Source organism: Microcaecilia unicolor, chromosome 2 (genome assembly GCF_901765095.1).
Source record: "Microcaecilia unicolor chromosome 2, aMicUni1.1, whole genome shotgun sequence".
In the NCBI taxonomy this organism is placed as follows: Eukaryota; Metazoa; Chordata; class Amphibia; order Gymnophiona; family Siphonopidae; genus Microcaecilia; species Microcaecilia unicolor.
The window spans coordinates 133,209,408-133,229,269 of NC_044032.1; the positions used below are offsets into that span (position 1 = coordinate 133,209,408).

Below are 19,862 nucleotides of genomic sequence, written 5' to 3' on the forward strand. Positions count from 1 at the left end.
AGTACCGGTTTCCCTTATTTGGCTCTCTCTTTAGGTGCTAGAGCGTTAACAGCACAGAAGGATCAGAAGAAAACAAGCCTCATCAATTTGAGAGGTTTAATGAAACATGGACAGAAAAAGGATTATTCTCCCCATACCCACTGACAGTTCATTGAGTACGCCAAGCCTATGTATCCTTTAGTGAGTCGGGAAAAACTTATCTGGGCACTAATACAGGGTGACAGTGGCTCTTGTTAGCCAACGGCTCCTGGACTGATGGGAAGACTAGCCCCCCAAAGAGGGTTTTGTAAATTGTTATCATCGACTTCCCAATCGTGATGACTGTAGTGATGCCCGGGAAGATGGGAAGGGATGCCCCATCCAAATTGATATTTTAGATTATTCAAACAATAAAACAATTTGTGATCCTTATAGCATCAAAGCCAAAATTTTCCCAGCCCCTTTTTACTATAATCCCTGGTGCACTGGATACCCTGGTTTTTGTACACATGTTCCACAATCCCTTGATTATTTGATAGAAAAGGCATTTTTCCCAAGGTAAAGAAGCCTTAATGGGACATTATTCTTTGTGTGGTCACTTAGCCAATCAGCAGCTGCCTCCTGGATGGGGGGAACCTGTACAACAGTGGAAGTTATAGTTTATTTGGGTTTGCTATACTGCCATTAGCTAACTGGCAGATCACAGCAGTGTACAATTCTAAAAACAAGGAGAAACAGAAAGAAACTACAATATTGGATAGAACAGTGGGTAGGCTAACCCAATCATTCAAGCTTGCATACAATGGTGAGGAGGAAGAAAAATAATTAAGAGGGAAATATTGCAGTAACCTGGAGGGTGTAAGATTAAATGATTGCTGAAAGAGCTATGTTTTGAGTGCTGTTTTACATTTTTTAAATGACAACTCTGACTGAATTGAGAGGGGCATAGAGTTCCAGAGGGACGGTGCAATTGATCAGCTCGAGGGTTAGGTAAACAGTGATAATTTATCAAGCGAAGGAAACGTGGGAGTAGCCTGAACGATAAGCTTTAAACGTGAGAGTCAGAGTCTTGAAAATGATCATTGTTCTACTGGGAGCCAATGTGATTTACGGAAGAGCAGAGTAATGTGGTCATATTTTTGGGCATGGTGAAGCAATTTGAAAGCAGTATTCTGGAGAGTCTGAAGTTTCTTAAGAAGTGAATGAGAGCAGCCGAGATAGATAATATTACAGTAATCTAGTCTAGTGATGAGAAGAGAGAGAATCAATGCATGGAAGGTGTCATAATCAGAGACTCTACAAACAAAGCAAAGGTGACGAAGAATGAAGAAACCAGTTTTACATGAACCAGAAATTTGTTAAGAAATTTGACAAATACATAATAATTATTCAGAAATTATACCTCGACCACATGTTTCTCAGATCACTAGTAACGCTAGGATGCTGCAGAAGCTAGATTTAGAAGAATCTAAAATCATAGTGATTGATCAGAGTGTCAAGCCCCTTTACAGGTGGCGGCATGGAATGAAGACTCTAACTTCTTTGCGCAGCGACTATGCAACGACTTAGAAAGGAATTGTGTAGTGTCTGAGTAAGAATGTGGCTGAGATATTGGGTGTTGTTTCTGAAAATGTATTGATTTTAGAATATTATGGTGGTGTTTTCTTTTCCAGTAAGAATTGGGTATGGGTGGTATGGGGATTTAAATTCTCGGTTTCCCCAACCAAGGCCTGAAAGGTGTTTAGTTGAAGTACCCAGAATTCAGGAGAGAAATGCTCAAGGTTCTAGAAGTTATAGATTTGTTTTATTAAATGTTCATTCAGTAAGAAATAAGGTATGGAGTGGTCTAATGGTTAGTGCAGCAGGTTGCAGACCTAAGGAACTAGGAACTGGGTTCAATTCCCACTGCTGCCTGACAGTCAGTAGTGGGTTGAGATCCTGGAAAACCAGGTTCAATTCCCTCCGCAGCTCCATGTGACCCTGGGCAAGTCACCCCACCATTGCCCCAGGTACAATATATAACTTAGTGAGCCCATTAGGGACAGTGCAAAGTACCTGTAATAGAAATTGTAAACCACATAAAGGGGTATTTTTGATATGATGTTGGCCATTTTGCAACAAATGTCCAAAATCTGAGTAGGAAAGAAGGTCATCTTCAAAAAAGAAAAAATGTCTTTTTTTTTTTTGTGAAAATACTGTTTTGAACAGTTTTATGATTTGGACGTTTTGTTATTTGGTCCATTTTCAAAAAAAACAAAAACAAAAAAACATCCAAATGCAAAATGCACAAAATCAAGCCATTGGGATGTAGGAAGAGCCAGCATTTTTAGTAGACTGGTCCCCCAGACATCCCAGGAATGCAACAGGGCACCCTATGGGGCACTGCAGTGGACTTCATAAAATGCTGCCAGGTACACATCTCACCGTTCCTCCCTTATCTTGTCTGCTGAGCACCCCAAAACCCACTACCCCCAACTGTACACCACAACCATAGTAGCTCTTACGGGTGAAGGGGGCACCTCTATGTGGGTACAATGGGTTTCCAGTGAATTTGAGGCTCACAGTTTCCTCTACAAGTGTAACACATAGGGAGAGGTATGGGCCTGGATCCACCTGTCTGCAGTGCACTGTACCAACCACTAGACTATTCCAGGAACCTGCATGCTGTTCTAATGGACCTGAGTATAACATCTGAGGCAGGCAAGTAATGTTTGAAATCACATTTTTGGGGTGGGGTGGGAGGGGGTTAGTGACCCTGGGGGAGTAAGGAGAGGTAATCCCTGATTCCCTCCAGTGGTCACCTGGTCATTTCGGGCACCTTTTGGTGCCTTATTCATTATAAAAACAGGTCTAGCTCAGAACGTCTTAGTTTTAGTTCTGGACGGTTTTATTTTGTTCCATTATGGCTAAAAAATGTCCAAGTGTTAGGAACGCCCAGATCTCACTCTTAACACACACCCTTGTGATCTGAATGCACTTCTGATGGACTTCATAGAAAAACGTCTAAAAATTGGTTTCAAAAATACCAATTTGGATGTTTTTCTGAGAAACATCTCTAAATGCAGATTTATTCCACTTTTTGGACGTTTTGAATCAGATTTGTCCACCTGGTTTTTATGTTATTTCTCAGCCTTGTTGTTTTTAAAGATTTTATTAAGTTAGTAAAAAATGAAATTCCAACTGTCCCTGGAATTAAGTATCTAGTGCTGTCTTCTAAAAATGTATATATTTTATTATGCTATTGTGAAGATTTTATGAAGATTCCTTGGACTGATCATTTGGTGATAAGTTTTAATGTGACTATTAGTAAAAAGCAGATGAATATTACTTCTGAAAAGATCACTGAAGACAGCACTAGATACTTAATTCCAGGGACATTTGAAGTGACTACTTTAAAATCTGTAGTTAATTCAAAAACGGTAGGACTCCATGAAAAATGTTTAGATGATGCTGTTGAACTTTGTAATAATGCTTTGAATGATTCTTTAGAAGAAGTTGTGCCAAAAAAAGCAAATTGTGGTTAAACGATCTCATTCAGTACTTTGTTTTAATGATGACTTGAAAGAATTAAAAAGAGAAGTTCGTAGATCCGAATGTGAACGGAGGAAGTATCCGTCAGGTGGTTCTTTAGAAGCTGATAATTTGAAGTTAGGTCTATACAATGCTGCTACTTTGAAAAGTAAAAAATATTACTTTAATAAGACTATAGAGTCTTCAACGTCTCAATATAGAGAGCTTTTTATGACTGCAAAGAATTTGCTTACTTTGAAAGATGATAAAAGACAGTCAGATGTATCTATCTCTAGTCAAAAATTTGCTGAAGCCTTTTTAAATAAGATTTCTGGTATTATTGCATCAGATTTGACCTTGACTTCTAAGGTACCAATACTTCAGGTTGATGAGATTTGGATGGATTTTGCTCCTGTGAGTAAGGAGCAAATAAAATCCATTTTGGGAAAAGTGCTACCTGGGTCTATTTGACCCCTGCCATGCTTCTGTTAAGGCTTTAGGACAAGTTGCAGTTGATGCTGCTTTGTGTCCACTTAATACATCTTTAACGGACATTTGCCTGAATCGCTAAAATTGTCCTCAGTGAGATCCTTGCTTAAGAATGAAAAGTTGGACGCCTCTAAGGTAGAGAACTTTAGACCTCTCTTCACTTCCGTTTTTAGCAAAAGTGATTGAAAAGGCTGTATTATCTCAATTAGTTCAGTTTATGAAAGAATATCACTGATCTTATTTGAGTTGGATTTGATAAAGGTGATTCTTTTTTCTAGTCTCAGATATTACAGCTGCGTTTGATTCTGCTAATCATTCAGTTTTGTTGCAGCAGTTAAGAGGGACAGGGATTGTAGAAGTAGTCAGGAAATGGTTCTCATCATTTTTAGAACAATGTCATTTCTGTGTAGTGCAGGAAAAAGATAGATTTGAGATGACTGGGTTAAGTGCTGGTCCTCAAGGGTCTGCCCTATCTGCAATTTTGTTTATGTTTTTTCTTCTTCCATTATATACTCTTCTTAAGGGTGTGAGAATTCAGTACTGTATTTATGCAGATGATATTCAATTTTTCTTTAAAACTGAGAATTTGGTGAAAGAGAGTATCCAGGTGTTATGCCTATATCTGAAAACAATTAAGCAATGGATGAGAACGAACCATCTTAGGCTGAATATGGCAAAAACAGAGGTTATGATTGTATCTTGTTCTGAATTGGCTGATGTTCCAGATGTTTTTTTCATAAATGGTATTGAGATTGATTTTAATAAGAAAATTTGATCCTTGGGGGTGTTACTGGATTCATTGCTGAATATAAAATCACAAGTAGCTATGGTGGTTAATACTGTATTTTTAAAATTAAGACTTGTCAGAAAGCTAAAGGATTATTTATCCTCTGAGAACTTTCGTTTTAGTGGTTCAAAGCATAGTAATGCCTCATTTTGATGACTGTAATGCTCTGTTTCTAGGATTACCAAAATATGCTTCACAATCATTACAGATTGCACAAAATGCTGCTGCCCATGTGCTTTTAGGAATGAGCTGTTTTGAACATATCACTCCTGCTCTTTTTTTTTTTTACATCGGATGCCCATTGTATATAGAGTGCAAAATAAGATTTTACTACTGGCAGTCAAAGTGATAACTAAAAAGATTTCTCCAGTGATTTCAGCAAGTTTGCATTTGCATCAGCCTTCTCGATCCTTGCAATCTGTTTCATCTAATAAGCTTGATGTTCCATCTTTTAAGATTGTGTTCCTAAACAATAAAAACAATTTTTCATATTGCAGGTCCAAGATTGTGTAATTCTTTGCCTACTGAGCTTCGAGCCTTACAAAATATGGACAAATTTAAAAAGGTTTTAAAACTGTTTTGTTCCAGAAAGCGTCTGATTATTCTTCTTAGGGCAAGTCTTGGAATGCATGGTTACTGCTGGATTTAGATATTTGAGCAGATACTATGTTTTGGGGTATGTCTGTGAAATATGTATTATTATTATGACTGTGAATTATTCCCTGCTCAGGGTTGTAGATGTGCGGGTTATACATTTTTTTAAACAAATGAGGGGGTCTTTTACAAAGCGTCGGTAAGTCCAAAGCAGGCTCACTGAACACTACATCGGGACTACTGCCAGCCCAACGCGGCTGCCAGCAGTAGTTCTGCCCCAAGCACCCGTCATTTCTGGGGGAAAAAGAAACCCCCCAGAAAAGGCTTGCGTGGCGGTAACCCAGTTGTAACTGGGCATCACTGAGCACTGTCTGGTTACCGCGGAAGCCCTTATTGCCACTTTAATGGGTGGTGGTAAGGGCTCCCCGCCACAAGGCCACATGATTAAGAGTTCTCTTACCGCATGGCCATGTTTGTCTGGGGGCTTTTTACCTGCTGCAGTAAAAAAAGGTCCTGGCACATGGAAAAAATGGCCCCCACCGGTAGTGCGGGGCCCTTTTCCCCACAGCTTGGTAAAAGGACCCCTAAATAAATAAGAAGACTTCAGGCTGTAGTTGAAATAATGGCTCATGATCTAGCCCAAGATACAATGACTTATTAATAAGGAGATGATCCAAATACATGAATTTACTATTCAAAGTAGGCTGGTCTTAGATTATTTACTTTCTGCTCAAGGAGGTATCTGTGCCTTCATAAATACTAGTTGTTGTGTTATGTTGATGGCCAATCTCAGATATTGTTGCATTCAGCAGCCTATCTTGAGAATCTAACCTACATTCTAAAAAGCTCAGATACGGGTTATAGCACCTGGGACTGGTCCTGGTTACCAAACTTTGGATCTTGGGGAAGAAAAATTGTACAGATTATAGTTGTAGTAGTTATATTAATATTAATAACTTGTGTTGGATTGCAGCATTATGTGCAATGTCTCCAATGCAGTGTTCAACAGATAGTCACCTTGAAAACATCTACCACAACCTCTCGTATGTTACAAATCACTTAGCTGTAGAACAGACTGAGAATTGTGAAGAGATATTAGAAATAGAAGCCCTAATGAATATTGATGAATGTTGTCTAAATGATCCCTAAAGGAGATCATATGACAAGAGGAGGGAAAATATGGAACTGGAAAACTTAAGGGTTAATATCTCAAGTCTGAAATAATGTTAGAAAATTCCTCTTAAGTTGTATGAGACAAATGTGTAGCTCTCAGCTTTTCCACTGACCTAGGAGAACACCAAATCAATGTGAACTGAGCTGTTTATTTATAGTTGTTGGGCCCTATGGGGAAGAGTAAACTTCACAACTCAAGGTGCTAGGGATAATTGTTTTCTTTTCCAGTTCACACACTGTATAAAGAATTATTTATTTAGATAAGACATCAGTAATTGTTCTCTTTTTGTTAACAATGGTTGAGAAACATTACCCAAGACATGCGTTGTGGTGGGGAGCTTTGCTTCCTTGTGAGTGGAAGAAGTGAGGTACAGATGGCAACTTCCCTTTGCATTGGTGTTCACCCGTGCTGGCCAACTACATCAAATTTGCTCCACGGAGGAAGCGCAGCAGGTATGCCCACAGGCTGCCCAGGATCCATAGGAGGTGGGGCCCCCATTTGTGCATAAGACCCAGAATAGATCTAAGTGGCAGCGGGCCTCAAACAGCAAGACCCCAGCAACGGCCCTCCCGGGGGCACCTCTATGCTGAGCTAGATCTTACAAGTGACTGATTACCTTGCAATTATTTGGACCCTCTGATCTTGAGTTATGTCCTTAATGCGATACTTAGCTTTTCTTGTTGATATGTATTGCTATTTGATATGGTTCGGGGTTAATGCGATATAGTTTTTCTTGTTGATATATACTGCTGTGGTCTGTGGGTTGGGATGGTGTACATTATGGTGTGTGTTACCCTGAGTTGAGTTTGGAAGTAATAGCTTGCTATGTTTTATCTGCAGTGTGTTTAAGTGTGGTGTGTTTGTGTGTATGCATGTGGAAGGGTTGAGTTGGTTGGTGAAGTGTCTCGGGGATGTTGCTGTGGTGGGGGGTGTCCTCACTTCCTATCTTAACACATTTTTGAAATACCCAGAGGGAGGGGTATTGGGAGCAGAGAGGGTAAGGTGAGGGGGGGAGGTTGGAGGGGTGGATAGTTGGGTAAGGCTTAGAGGGCTGAAAGGAGTGGGGATAGGATGAGCAGGGATTGTAAGTTCTTACTGGTATTTTCTTTTTTTTTTTTTTAAGGGCTTCCTTACAGGATGTAGGGGATTGGTGGGTGAGCAGGCAAGTTTTACTGCAGGTGGATTCTGCGCTCTTGATTATCCCAGGTTGTTATGGGAGACTTTAAGCTTAAGGGGCTTAATTCGCCATATAAACACCAATGTGTGTTTAAGAAACTGTCCAGGCTATCTGCCTCTGTTTGCTTCCTGCAGTAGACCCATTTATTGAAATGCCACCAAACTCTTGGAATAAAGGGTATCCTCTGCAATTTTTTGCTTCCCATCCCTCAGTGAAAAAGTAGTGACTTGCCCCTGTGGACTTTTATATATTGGAAAGACCAAGAGATAAGTGAGATGTAGGATCACAGAATATAGGAGTGCTATTAATCGAAAGAATGTAGAGAAACCTCTGGTGGATCATTGTGTGCAGTATGACCAAATGTTTGATCAACTCAGTTTTTTAGGGCTCCTTTTACAAAGATGCAGTACTGATTCCCCCTGCAGGAAATACAATGAAGTCCATAGGAACTGAATGGGTTATAGTAGTGACTCCCTCGGATTATGCCAAGCTCTTTTAGCTGCCCTCTTGACTAAGTACATAAAGTACTTAACCATTGTACCTCCATTCAGGATATCTAGATTGCCCCTACTTGACAATTATCCTTTAGATTGTAAGCTCCTTTGAGCAGGGACTGTCCTTCTTGTTAAACTGTACAGCGCTGCATAACCCTAGTAGCGCTTTAGAAATGTTAAGTAGTAGTAGTAGTGTTGCATTTGCTGCATGGGAGTACTGCAGCTTTGAAAAAGGAGCCCTTAGTTATCAGTAAACCTTCTGTCTCATGGCAAGGTGATAATCAAGAAAAATTACTGTTACAAGAGGAACAGACATTTATTTTTAGCTTTAATACAGTAGAATCTAATGGTCTCAATCAGGAATCAGATCTACCAGTCTTTTCATAAAGCCTGTATATATCCCTATTTATGCATCTTCTATTGCTTTTTATATGATATTCATGTATATTTATTTGCTGGCTTTTATACTGCATATTTTCTATTTTTCATTATTTATTGTATCTAAGATAGGATGAGAAGGTAGTTTTAAATTATTTATTGTGCTTCTGTCTTAAGGATTTGAATTACACAGTGTGTTATTTTGATATTTACATATTTATTCAGCTAATATTTTGAACATTTATTATTTATTCAATACAGAGCATTTAAAATGAAGACATGTGAGTTTAAGATGGGCACAATACAATGTTTTGAATTTGACACTTCTGATGCTGCATCCTAGTGAGTCCCGATTTTGATGACATCATTTGAACACATAAAGGGGATGTTTTACAAAGCCACACTAGCATTTTTAGCTCTCAGTAAAAATCAGCTGGCAGTAAACACTGAGACACCCATAGGAATATAATTGGCATCTCAGCATTTACCGCCAGCTGATTTTTACTGCGAGCTAAAAACACTAGCGTAGCTTTGTAAAAGACTCCCAAGACGTAAATCAAAATGGCTACGGGAATGCATAGCATTTTTGATGTTGTTTAGCATTTTAAAAGCCAAATAAGCAGTATGTCTTTGTGATTTTATCATTTTAGAGGTGGGCAAGGCAAGCGCTTTTGAATGTGACCCTCGGTTTTCAATTTGGTCAATTAAAACGGGTCTCTAGAGACTTTATCGCTATTTTTAAGTGCTTGTTTATTGACTTTGAGCTTTTTATTTGTTTCTCTGATGTTTAAAAGTATTTTTCATTGATTTTTTTTGAAGCCTAAAATCCTAAAGTAGAAGTTTATTTTAAAAGTAATGAACTGTGACCTGTTGCTCCTACATATGAACCAAATTTGTTTCATTTGGCTAGGAACTCTCCTGAAGATTTGCTGCAGGACTGTGAGTAACATTTTAAATGTTTGCTTTTAAGAAATTTGTTTTAATAATATTTATCATAGAGAGTAGTGGTCTTTTCTCTGCTATATAAGAATTAAGTTTGTGAAACTGCTTTGGAGATTCTCCTGAGGATGAGTTGCAGGACTGTAAGCAAGATTTAATGTTTTTCTTCTAAGGGGTTTCCAAACTGACTGTAAAGACTAATTTCTGTGTATTTATTTATGCATTCTTGTATCCCATTATTATCCAAAAACAAGTTTTGGTTTAAAGAGGCTTACAATTTATATTTTGTTGTTGTTACAATAGCAATGTGGAGAGGGCATCTATAGTTTGTGTAGTTATTCACAGAGTTTTTGAAGAGAGATTTGAAGTGGAAAAGGTAGAGGTAGCTTTCGTGTTCAGTTGTAGAGTTATGGTGATATTTATTCATATAGTTTTTGAAGAGGTAGATTTGAAAGGAAGTTGACGGTATCTTTGTGATTAGCTGTAGAATTTTTTGAAGAGGTAGGTTTTCATTTCTTTTCTGAATTGGAGGAGATTTGTGATGCTTCTTATGGTTTTTGGTATCTAGTTCCTCCATTTGGAACCCAGGTAGCTAACTCCTGCTGTGTAGTTTTGTAGATGGTGTTCTTATAGTTGGGTAGATGTAGGAGTAGGTAGTTTCTGTTTTCTGGGCTGGCATCTTCTTGAGGATAGTTCAATCATGTTAAGCATATATTCGGGTGCCATTCCGAATAGGATCTTGAAGATTAGGGTGCTTGCTTTGAAAAATATTCTTGCCTTGACTGCTAGCCAATGTAGTGTTTCATATTTTGATTTCTTGAAAATCAGTCTTGCTGCCATGTTTTAGACTATTTGCAGCAATTTTAGTGTGTTTTCCTTGCACCCTACACGTATGCTGCATTGCAGTAGTCTAGTTGCGATAGTATCGCTGATTGGACCAGTATCCAGAAAGATTGTCTAGGGAAATAATCTCTTATTCTTAGTTTCCATAGTGTTCTGATGCATTTTGATGTTACTGCTGATATTTGATTGTCCAGTGTTAGATGTTTGTCAAGAACGATTCCTAGTATTTTAAGCTGTGTTTCGATGTGGTATGTTTGTTGGTCGATTGTGAATTTTTCGTATGATGTGGGGGTGTGTGGGCTGGATAGTACTAGGAATTTGTTTTTGTCTGTTTAGTTTGAGTTTAAAAGTTGTTGTCCATTCTCCCATGAGGTCCAATCCTTTTTTTTATTTTGTCCTGTATGTTTGTGATATTGTTTTGGAAAGGTATGAAGATGGTGACATCATCTGCATATACAAATGGGTTGAAACCCATTAATTCCAGTTTTTTTCCCCGAGTGGCACCATCATTATATTGAACAGTATTGGTAATACTGGCAATCCCTGTGGTACCCCACACTGAGGCTGATGTTTGGTTGGACATCTTTACAATGTAGGATCTGGTCTTTAGAAAGCCACTGAACCATGTTGCCACTGCACCGCTGATTCCTATATTGTTGAGCAGTGTCATTAGTGTGGTGTGGTCTACTAGGATGAACGCACTTGATATGTCGAATTGTAGTAGTAATGCGTTTTGTCCTTGTCAATAATGTCTTTATGCTGTCTAACTGGGGTGGTTTGAACGTGGTCCATATTCTGTCTGCTGCAGTGTGGTTGTGTGTTTCGCAGTCCTGTAGGTTGTCTGTGACGTTTTTGTGCTTTTGCAAGGTTTGATCTTGTGTTTGTTATTTTGTTTTTGAAGTATTGTGCAAGCTTGCAGTTGGTGGTGATTCAGTTGTCGCCAATATGTTCTGGGTTTTCAGTAGTTTGTTCATGAGTATGAATATATTTTTCGTATTGGTCTGGTCGAGGTTTCGTTTTCTTTATGCTTTTTGTGTATGTTCTTATGGCTTTTCTCCACATGGTTTTGTTTGCGTCTTCATGTGTAGTAGTTTGTCATTAAACCAGGGACGTGGTGCTATTTTGTTTAGTGTGTTTTCACTTGTTTTGTACCAGTTTCTCATGAAGTGTTTATCCTCGGGTGATATGTCATTGAGTTCATTTATTTTTGTTGTCCAGAATGTGCATTTGTCTACTTTTCCTCTGGTTGTGAATGTGCGTTTGGTTCTTGGCTCTCATTTCTTGCCATTTTCTTTCCATTGTAGTGTGAAAATGAGCTTGCTGTGGTCTAACCATGGTACCTCTTCTCATGTGTGGTTTGTGAATATGTGGATATTACTCGAGAATCTGTGGGCTAGTATGTCTAATTGGTGTCCTTTTGTGTGCAATGAGACTTCTTGTGCTGTTGTGAAGTTCCATTGGATTATGAAGTTCATTAGTGTTCTGGTGTTTGTGTCATTTTGTTTTCCTAGGTGCAGGTTCATTTCACCTATTAGTAGGACATTTTGGTGATTGGTGCAGATGTTTGCTACGAAGTCCATGAAATCATATTGGGCATTTGTCCAGCTTCCTGGAGGGGAGTAGAATAATGTGATGCATAGTTGGTCAGTTAGTGTTTTGTTGGTGATTTTGTATGTCAGTATTTCGATTGTTGAGGATGTGTGTTTAGCGACAGGTTCTGCTGTGGAGGATTTGTATATTATTGCTACGCCTCCTCCCCTTCTTTTGGTTCTGTTTGTATGTATTATTTTGTATCCTGGTGGGCATAGGTCTAGTAGAACAGTGTCGTTGTCAAGGTTCAGACATGTTTCAGTTATGAGCAGTAGTCCAAGTTGTTCTATTTTTATCCAGTCTTTTAGTAGTGTTGTCTTATTTACTGCTGTTCTTGCATTTATGTAACCTATTTGTACTGGGACATATGAGTCGTGTTTAATGTTGTCTGTTTGGTCTGCCTGTTTTGCTGCTGTGGTTTTGTTGGGTGTTCATGTTTGGTTTCACGTTGCTGGTTGTTTATTTGGCCACTGCACTGTTGTTTAGGTTGCGATCGGGCTCTCCCAGTTGTTGGAGTGGGTATCTTCTTCCTGGGATGCGTACTAGTATTTTGTTCCATTCGGTTGGAGTTGTTGATGGTATCCCCATTATTATTGTATAGTCCATGCCCTTAGGTTGGTCATTTTGGGGGGTTACTTCTGACTTGGGGGTATTTGCATGTGAATAGATAAGTGGTTGGGCTCTGAGGTGCTTGTGTTTGTGTGCTGCATGGGGCTGGCTTTTTTTTTTTTTTTTAACCTTGGCTGGGGGTTTGCCTGCATAATTGAGAATGATCAGATAGAAGAGAGGTAGCTAGTACATACAAACAATACCCACAGCAGTGAAAATATCCTTCACTAACAGTCACGTATAAAAGATAAATGAGCAGTGCAAATTCTTGCTCGGAGAGTAGAAGATGCTGGCAGCCAAGAGGAGCAGCGTATCAGCCCCGGGTGAAAGTTCTTGGTTCTAGGCTTCCGTTCTTCAATGATGGGTCATGCAGCTCCGAATAGGGTGCCTGCAACATGGGTGGAACTCGATACCAAAAACCGTAAGAAGCATCACAAATCTCCAATTCAGAAAAGAAATGAAAACCTACCTCTTCAAAAAAATTCTACAGCAAATCACAAAGATACCGTCAACTTCCTTTCAAATCTTGCAGGGCGCAGACTCCAACCCCGAATAGCAGCTCACCTTTCGCAGTTCATCTGCATCTAATGTTCCCACTGGTCGTTGCCGAGCGTGGTGAGGGTGAGACTACGCTGTCCTTCTAGGCTGGAGTTCACTGTGGTGTGCCGATGTTTGATTGCACTGTCGATCCATGTCTGCCTGTTCTGGTCCGCTGACGTCGGACTGTTCTGTCAAGATGCGTGGTCTAGTTGGTCCCGTTAAATTTTGCTCCTAGGTTCCTCTGGACAGGTTGTAGCGTTGCTCTCTGTCTGATTTGACAATTTCCTTTGTTTGCTGTTTGAAGGAAGGTTACAAACGCTCTGTTCTCTTTTTCGAGTTGCCATTTTTGAATTACTGAAGGCAATAGCAGTTCAGTGTGATCCTACTGTACTTTTTTCTAAATATCTGTTGTAAAACTGTGATCATTTATTGAGACTTGCTCTCACAGTTCTGTATTCATTAATTTTACTATTTGGTTTGATTGATGCTTGTAGAATTCCCCTTATGTGTTATGCTAGAGAGAACTGTGTATTTGACTTTGCCTCTCTAGGTATGTATTATTAGATCTATGCTTGCCTTCCATGCCACTGAACTATAAACACTGGTTTTTATTGCATGATATTTAGACACTGTTTTTATGCTCCAGCCTGTCTTACCATTGCACCATTATTGTATTGTGCCTACTGCTTCACCTTCATCGATTCAAAATGTTCTTATACTATCTTTGCTTGGAAACCCCACACTTTTTATGCTTGCAAATCTGTATGTTTTGTTTAAGCAATGCATGGTTCTTTATGATTTTGGTATAATTCTGACATGATTTATTTTGTAAATACTTTATTCATTTTATTGTTTGTTATGATGTGATTATCATTTGCTGTTTGTTAAAATGTGATTTTTAATTTTGTTTTAGTTTTGCCTTTGACGTAGCCTTGGTGAAACATGGCCATGTCAGGCATAAGTATGTTGGTCTGCTGTTTGTTCTGCTATTCATTGTGGTTATTCTGAAAATTTGACTGGCTAGGTGTGCCTCCAGGATAGGGTTGAAAATACAGTTTAATTCTTGCCTGGTACTTCGAGCCACAGCTGAAGTACCAGTACTTCTTTAAAAAAATGTTTTAAATCTTACCTGGTCAGGTGGGGCTGGGGGTTGGAAGAAGGCAAACACCAAGAGGCAGGGATGAGCTATTCTGGGGACAGTAGCAGGTAGTTTGACTGTGCTGGTATGTCTGTCAAATTGTAAGGCAGGTGCCATAAGGTGAGCTCTGGGTGGGCAGAAATCTCTCATGGAGCAGAATAACAAAAGCTTGCTTGATCTCAATTTTCAGTGTGAATACGGATTGTGAAAGTGGGGCTTCATGGTCCTTCTGAGTTTTTGCGTTTTCAGTAGAAGGTGTCAGAAAAGTTACCACAGGCATAACTGGCTTGTAATAGCCAAGAATTCATAATGACCTCACTTTTTGATCCTTTGATGTCAGCTCTTCCTATCATTGGGGGTCTTTTACTAAAGCTTAGCTCGCGTTATCTGCAGCAGGGCCCATAGGAATAAAATGGGTCCAGCTGCAGAGAGCTCGAGCTAAACTTTAGTAAAAGAACCCCATTTTGAAGCAAACCTCTGCAAGTGCTGGATTGTTCATGTACTAATAGAGAATGTGAGGCAGGTCAATTTTACCCTAGTGATGTGTTGTCACAATAGCAAGCCTGCTCAGTATAAAAGGAACTGCAGCAAACTTTCACAAGAAATGTTGTGCAAAGCCTGAAAAAATTCACCATTGGGCCCTTTTACTAATCTGCATTAGGTGCAAGTGCATCTAACAAAGTATAAAGGGCTTCACAGACGATATACCAAAGTGCCTTGCCTGTTGTCTGTGCGTGTGAGCATGCAGTATTTATTTTTTAAATTTTTTTTTTTTGGGGGGGGGGGGGGGGGGTGTATCATGGATAGGGAATGGGCAGAGAGTGGGTGTAAAAGTGGTAACCAGTTAGTACTAGCACATTAGCATATACTGTTTACCACTGGGTTAAAGCAGTAATTCTTTTAAATGGCTGTGGCTAATGTTACCATTAGCCACAGCCATAAATAAAATACATAGAAAAGAGGCCTTTTTATGGCCATGCAAGAAATAGGCTTAGTGAACGGAAAAGACCTACATAAGGGTATGCTAAGCCCATTTCTTAGTGCAGCTAAGTAAAAGGGCCCCTATATATGTCACTGAAATGCAGTTATTACGTGAAAACCAACCCGTGGACAGGTTTTAATTTGCTATTTTTTTTCAAAACGCTCATAAGCTTTTTTGCATGGCTTTGCATTATAGCAGCTCATTTTAAAAATAAACTTTCATAAACAGTAGACCACATACAAAAATCTACCAAGACAGGCTCAAGTTAGCAAACTTGAGCCTTTCTTGGCAAATTGTTTTAAGAGGTAGTACACACACAAAAAAAAACATGTAAAATACAAAATGTCAGCATTTTTGTGCATTTGTGGGTATTCTGTATGCTGTTTCACACACACCAACACCCCCTTTTGTGAAAATATTGCTCAGTTTAGTCCATCAGCCTCTAGATCTTTTTCTCTGTACACTGGAATTTTTATCTGAAAGTTCTCCTGCAAGTCTTGCCCTCCTCTATTCCCTGTCTCTTCTGTCAAAATCTCATCCTATCACAAATTTCTATTTCATTTTTATTTTCTCATTTTCCTCCGTTTTGCATTTTGTTCCTCTTCAGTCATGACCTTTGTGAACTACTCACTGTAACTACTGTAAATGACCAGCTCAACGGTGTTTTGAGCAACTTCAATTCAGTGCTAAGGTCCCAATATGCAGTCATGTCAACACTGAACTGTAATGCAGCAGTGAGCCCACACATTCTACAGACCACAGCAGTCCATATTGAACAAGTCTTTCATTCCTTGTTATGCATTGATTTCATTCCCTTTTCACTTACTCACTATAGGTGAACAACTTAAAAACAGTAGGATCTTGACATACGTATTTAGATGTTTACTTACTGAGTTTGCATTTGTTGGGTTTGGCCATGGTCTACCACCTCCTGGACCCCTGAACAGAAAGAGACAGATGGGGTTTTGTTCGAGCATAAGAGGATTTGGCGATAATCCAACAAGCATATCATACTATAACGAATTACGGTGATAAGGATTCTGAAGCCTGAAGTTCTTCACAAGCCTTTGCAGAAGCCTCCTCCTTTACTCTGATTTTTGGCACACTGAATTATTTAAGGAATTCCATTTAGAACGCATTATTAAGCCATGCAAAACAGACCAGTTTATCAGTAGTATCTTCTAATCTCAGCAGTGAAGATTAAAACATCTGTTATTCCAGAAAGCCTTGAAAAGCAACATGAGGTACCATATGGTTATATTACAATTTAAAAAAAAAATAAATTGTAATTCCTTATAAACTGCTTGCAAGTGAAGCAGTGTACACAGATAAAGTAGGATTTTGTTTCTGTCCCTTGAGAGCTTGCAATCTAAATTTGAACCTGAGGCAGTGGAGGGTTAAGTGCCTCCAAAATCCCAACAAACTACAGTGGGAATTGAACTGGCTCCCCTGGTTCTCAGCTTGCTGTACTAACCATTCGGCTACTCCTCCATTCCACAATGCCAGGGCTACATCAACCCAATCTGAATTGCCAGCATTATATATATTTAAGAAGATTTCATAAAATGCTCACTTTCCCCAACATACATCACACAAAACTGTGAGGTGCAGCCAGGCCTGTAGATATCCTAGAGGTTCCTCTGTAGGAAAAACTCTTAATTTAAAAACTCTGTGGAAATGAGTCAGCCAGCACAGTATTCTACAAATCAATTATGAATGTAACAGTCTAATTCCTCCTTCAGTCTTGTAAGCTGCTATCTACACACTGAGTACATATACCCCTGAATTCTATAGTGGGAGCAATCCAAAGATGCCTGCGCAACTTAATTGGCTAATAAGCTGTTAACAAGCAATAATTGGCTGCCAACAACCAATTATTGATGTTAATTGGCACCAATTAGGTTTTGCACCTGCATCTGGCTGCACATTATTCTATAACACTGAGCACCCACATCCCATAGTGCGCAACTCAAAATGGGCATCGCCATGGAGAAGCATTTGTGTCAGGGGCATTCCAAAACGTTTTGCACATTGTTTACAGAATAATGGGTCAACACACCCAGCTTGGGCTCCAGCATTTACACCAGGTTTCAGCAGGTGTAAGTACAGTGCCCAAAGTTAGGGCCCAGGAAGTGGCATTAAACGTGATTTTATAAAGTGCAAACCTTTTATAGAATCATGCTTAGTAGCAATCTTTTCTGGCACCCATTTTAGGATGCCATGTATAGAATGCAGCCCATAATCTTTACTGTCTGTCTCTCAGTTCTCTTGTTTATTTTCTCTCTCTTCACTATCCACACTACTGTACATGTTTCTTTGGCCCCATACAGGTCTAGCATTAGGGGGTAGCAAACAGGGCAACCGCCCTGGGCCCCCATACTACAGGGGGCCCCCAAATCTGCCTCATGCTGAAGAAGGCACAGGCAGAAGACCAGATTTTGGGCTGGTCTTGAATGTCTAACACCAGCCTTGCCCCCAAAGGACTCGTCCCTCCCCTGAATGATGTATGATGCAAGGGTCCCAAGTTCATTTGTCCATCTTCTCTATAAACTAGTAGGATTCTGGAGTCTATAAACTATGATTCAGAAAATTTAGAATGCCTTATACTTGAGCTATCCACCTGCATTGTCATCTTCTAAGAACTTGAGTAGTATTATATGACATAAGGTTAAATTCCCCTCCCAAAGATACAACCTGCTGAGGTCTGTAATCACTGATCTCAATGGCGGTTTCTTGCATATTATATGTAGAGGATTATTTAAAAGCGTTATTTACAATTTCCACACGGAAATACCTGTGTCAACAAGCATGTATCGCACACTTGAAAAAACTGACTTCAGGAAGCCACTATTTATATAAGGAGATCCACACTACAGAGAGCTTTCAAGAGGATGTGATTTGGGCAAGGCTTGGGCAGGAATAAAAGCTACATTTTACAAAAGGAATTAAAAAAAAAATTCCACATTGGCTTTTAAACCTGCTCAACAGTATGTATAGGCTTAAAAAAATGTACTTCTTTCGCCAGGGCTCTACACAAACGATTAAGTGAGTCATTCACCTTAATCCTCCAAAACTAAAGCACTTTAAATTTGCAGCCTCACTATTTAATTGGCAGCAATTACACATGTAAGATTTTAAAATTGGGTGACTACACATGGAAGTAGTGAAATCACCACTTCTACCTGCAAGCGCCGAATGCTTCCACATGGAAGCTGCCAGTCTATGCTTTTTATTGTGTCAACGTGTGAATTTGTAAAATGCCTGTTCCTGGTGCACATGCTGGCAAATACACATGCACTCTTACAGGTATTTTGGAAAAGGCTCTATGGCAGTAGATTCTTTTCTAGAATACCTCCATAACTTCCAGTGATTTGGTGCATTCAGTTTACATTTTTGTTGCTGGTCTTCAAGGCCCTGCATGGTGATGCCCCAGTGGCCATTATGCAGGGTCTGACAAGTTATATACCTTCACGGGTTTTGAGATCTCAAAGTGGGTGTTTTTTGGATGTTCCATCATTTTACCAGGTCCTTCTTATAGAGAACTGTTTGTGATAGTTTTCTGTAGCTGGGCCCACCTTGTGGAATGCTCTTCCTTTGGAAATGCTCCAAATTGCTTCTTTGCCAATGTTTAGAAAGCAATTGAAAACACATTTGTTTCATGTGGCTTTTTGCTGATTATGAATTTTATGTTAGTTATAGTGCAGTTTTAGGATGTATTCTTTGTTTTTATGTATTTTATGTTATATTGTAGTTTTGTTATATGTTTATTGTATATGATGTTTTTGCTGTATGGATATTATGTTGTAATCCACTTAGATGGATAGGATAGGTGGGATATACATTTGATAGATAAATAACTGAGCACATCCCAGACTGGATGTCTCAATTCCTGTTCTATGGGGCTTTACATGTACTATCTTGCACCTTAAGGGGGTACTTCTATAATGAGCCATCTAGTTTTAGGCAGCAGGAACATACATAAATGGCAGTATTCTAATCATGCTTTGATGGCGTGTACTTTGCCGGTGAGCATGTGCAAAGGCAGAGTATGTGCGGATCGTGGTCAGAGAATGCAAATATAATGCAACAGAATGCAAATGTGTAAATAGTAGTTTATAATTTACATGTGTTCTGGCTAATACCTAGCTGCAAGTATTTGTACCAGCCATAGGGCTGACGTGATTGTACCCTAAATGTAGGCACACTTTCTGCCACTTGTGCTAGTATTCTGTAAAGAAAAGTGGCTTCCTACTTTGTTTTACAGAAAAGGCTTGAAATAGGTGCTTGATACACTTTATTCTAGGCAAATCTGTTACATAATTATCCTCCACAAGTGTCAATAGATCCAGATTCCTTGAAAATGTTGTACGAATGTAATGATTAATGAATAACTGTTTTGTCAAACATCAAGTTTACACATTTTATTTTTGTAGTTAGCCATTTAGAATGTATAAATTGTTTGAATGCTGAAAATACATGCTCTACAACACAGACAGATGTCTTCATAGTGTAATATGTGATATTACCGCATAAACACAAAAGATCCTCACATGAAATGCAGGTGTCGCAAATAATACGAAGAGCAGCTGGGAAATGGAAACTAATTCTGGCTTTTGCCTGTTCCTTCATTTCATTTCTA

General features: G+C 39.2%; 1 protein-coding gene across 1 annotated transcript in view; it reads right to left on the minus strand.

Moving 5' to 3' along the window:
* SSBP2 (single stranded DNA binding protein 2) overlaps nt 1-19,862 on the minus strand; it is a 665,549-nt gene that overhangs the window by 117,186 nt on the left and 528,501 nt on the right. The window contains exon 10 of the mRNA XM_030193336.1: nt 16,114-16,162. Coding sequence (XP_030049196.1) covers nt 16,114-16,162 — 49 coding nt within the window. The remainder of the gene's footprint in view (nt 1-16,113; nt 16,163-19,862) is intronic.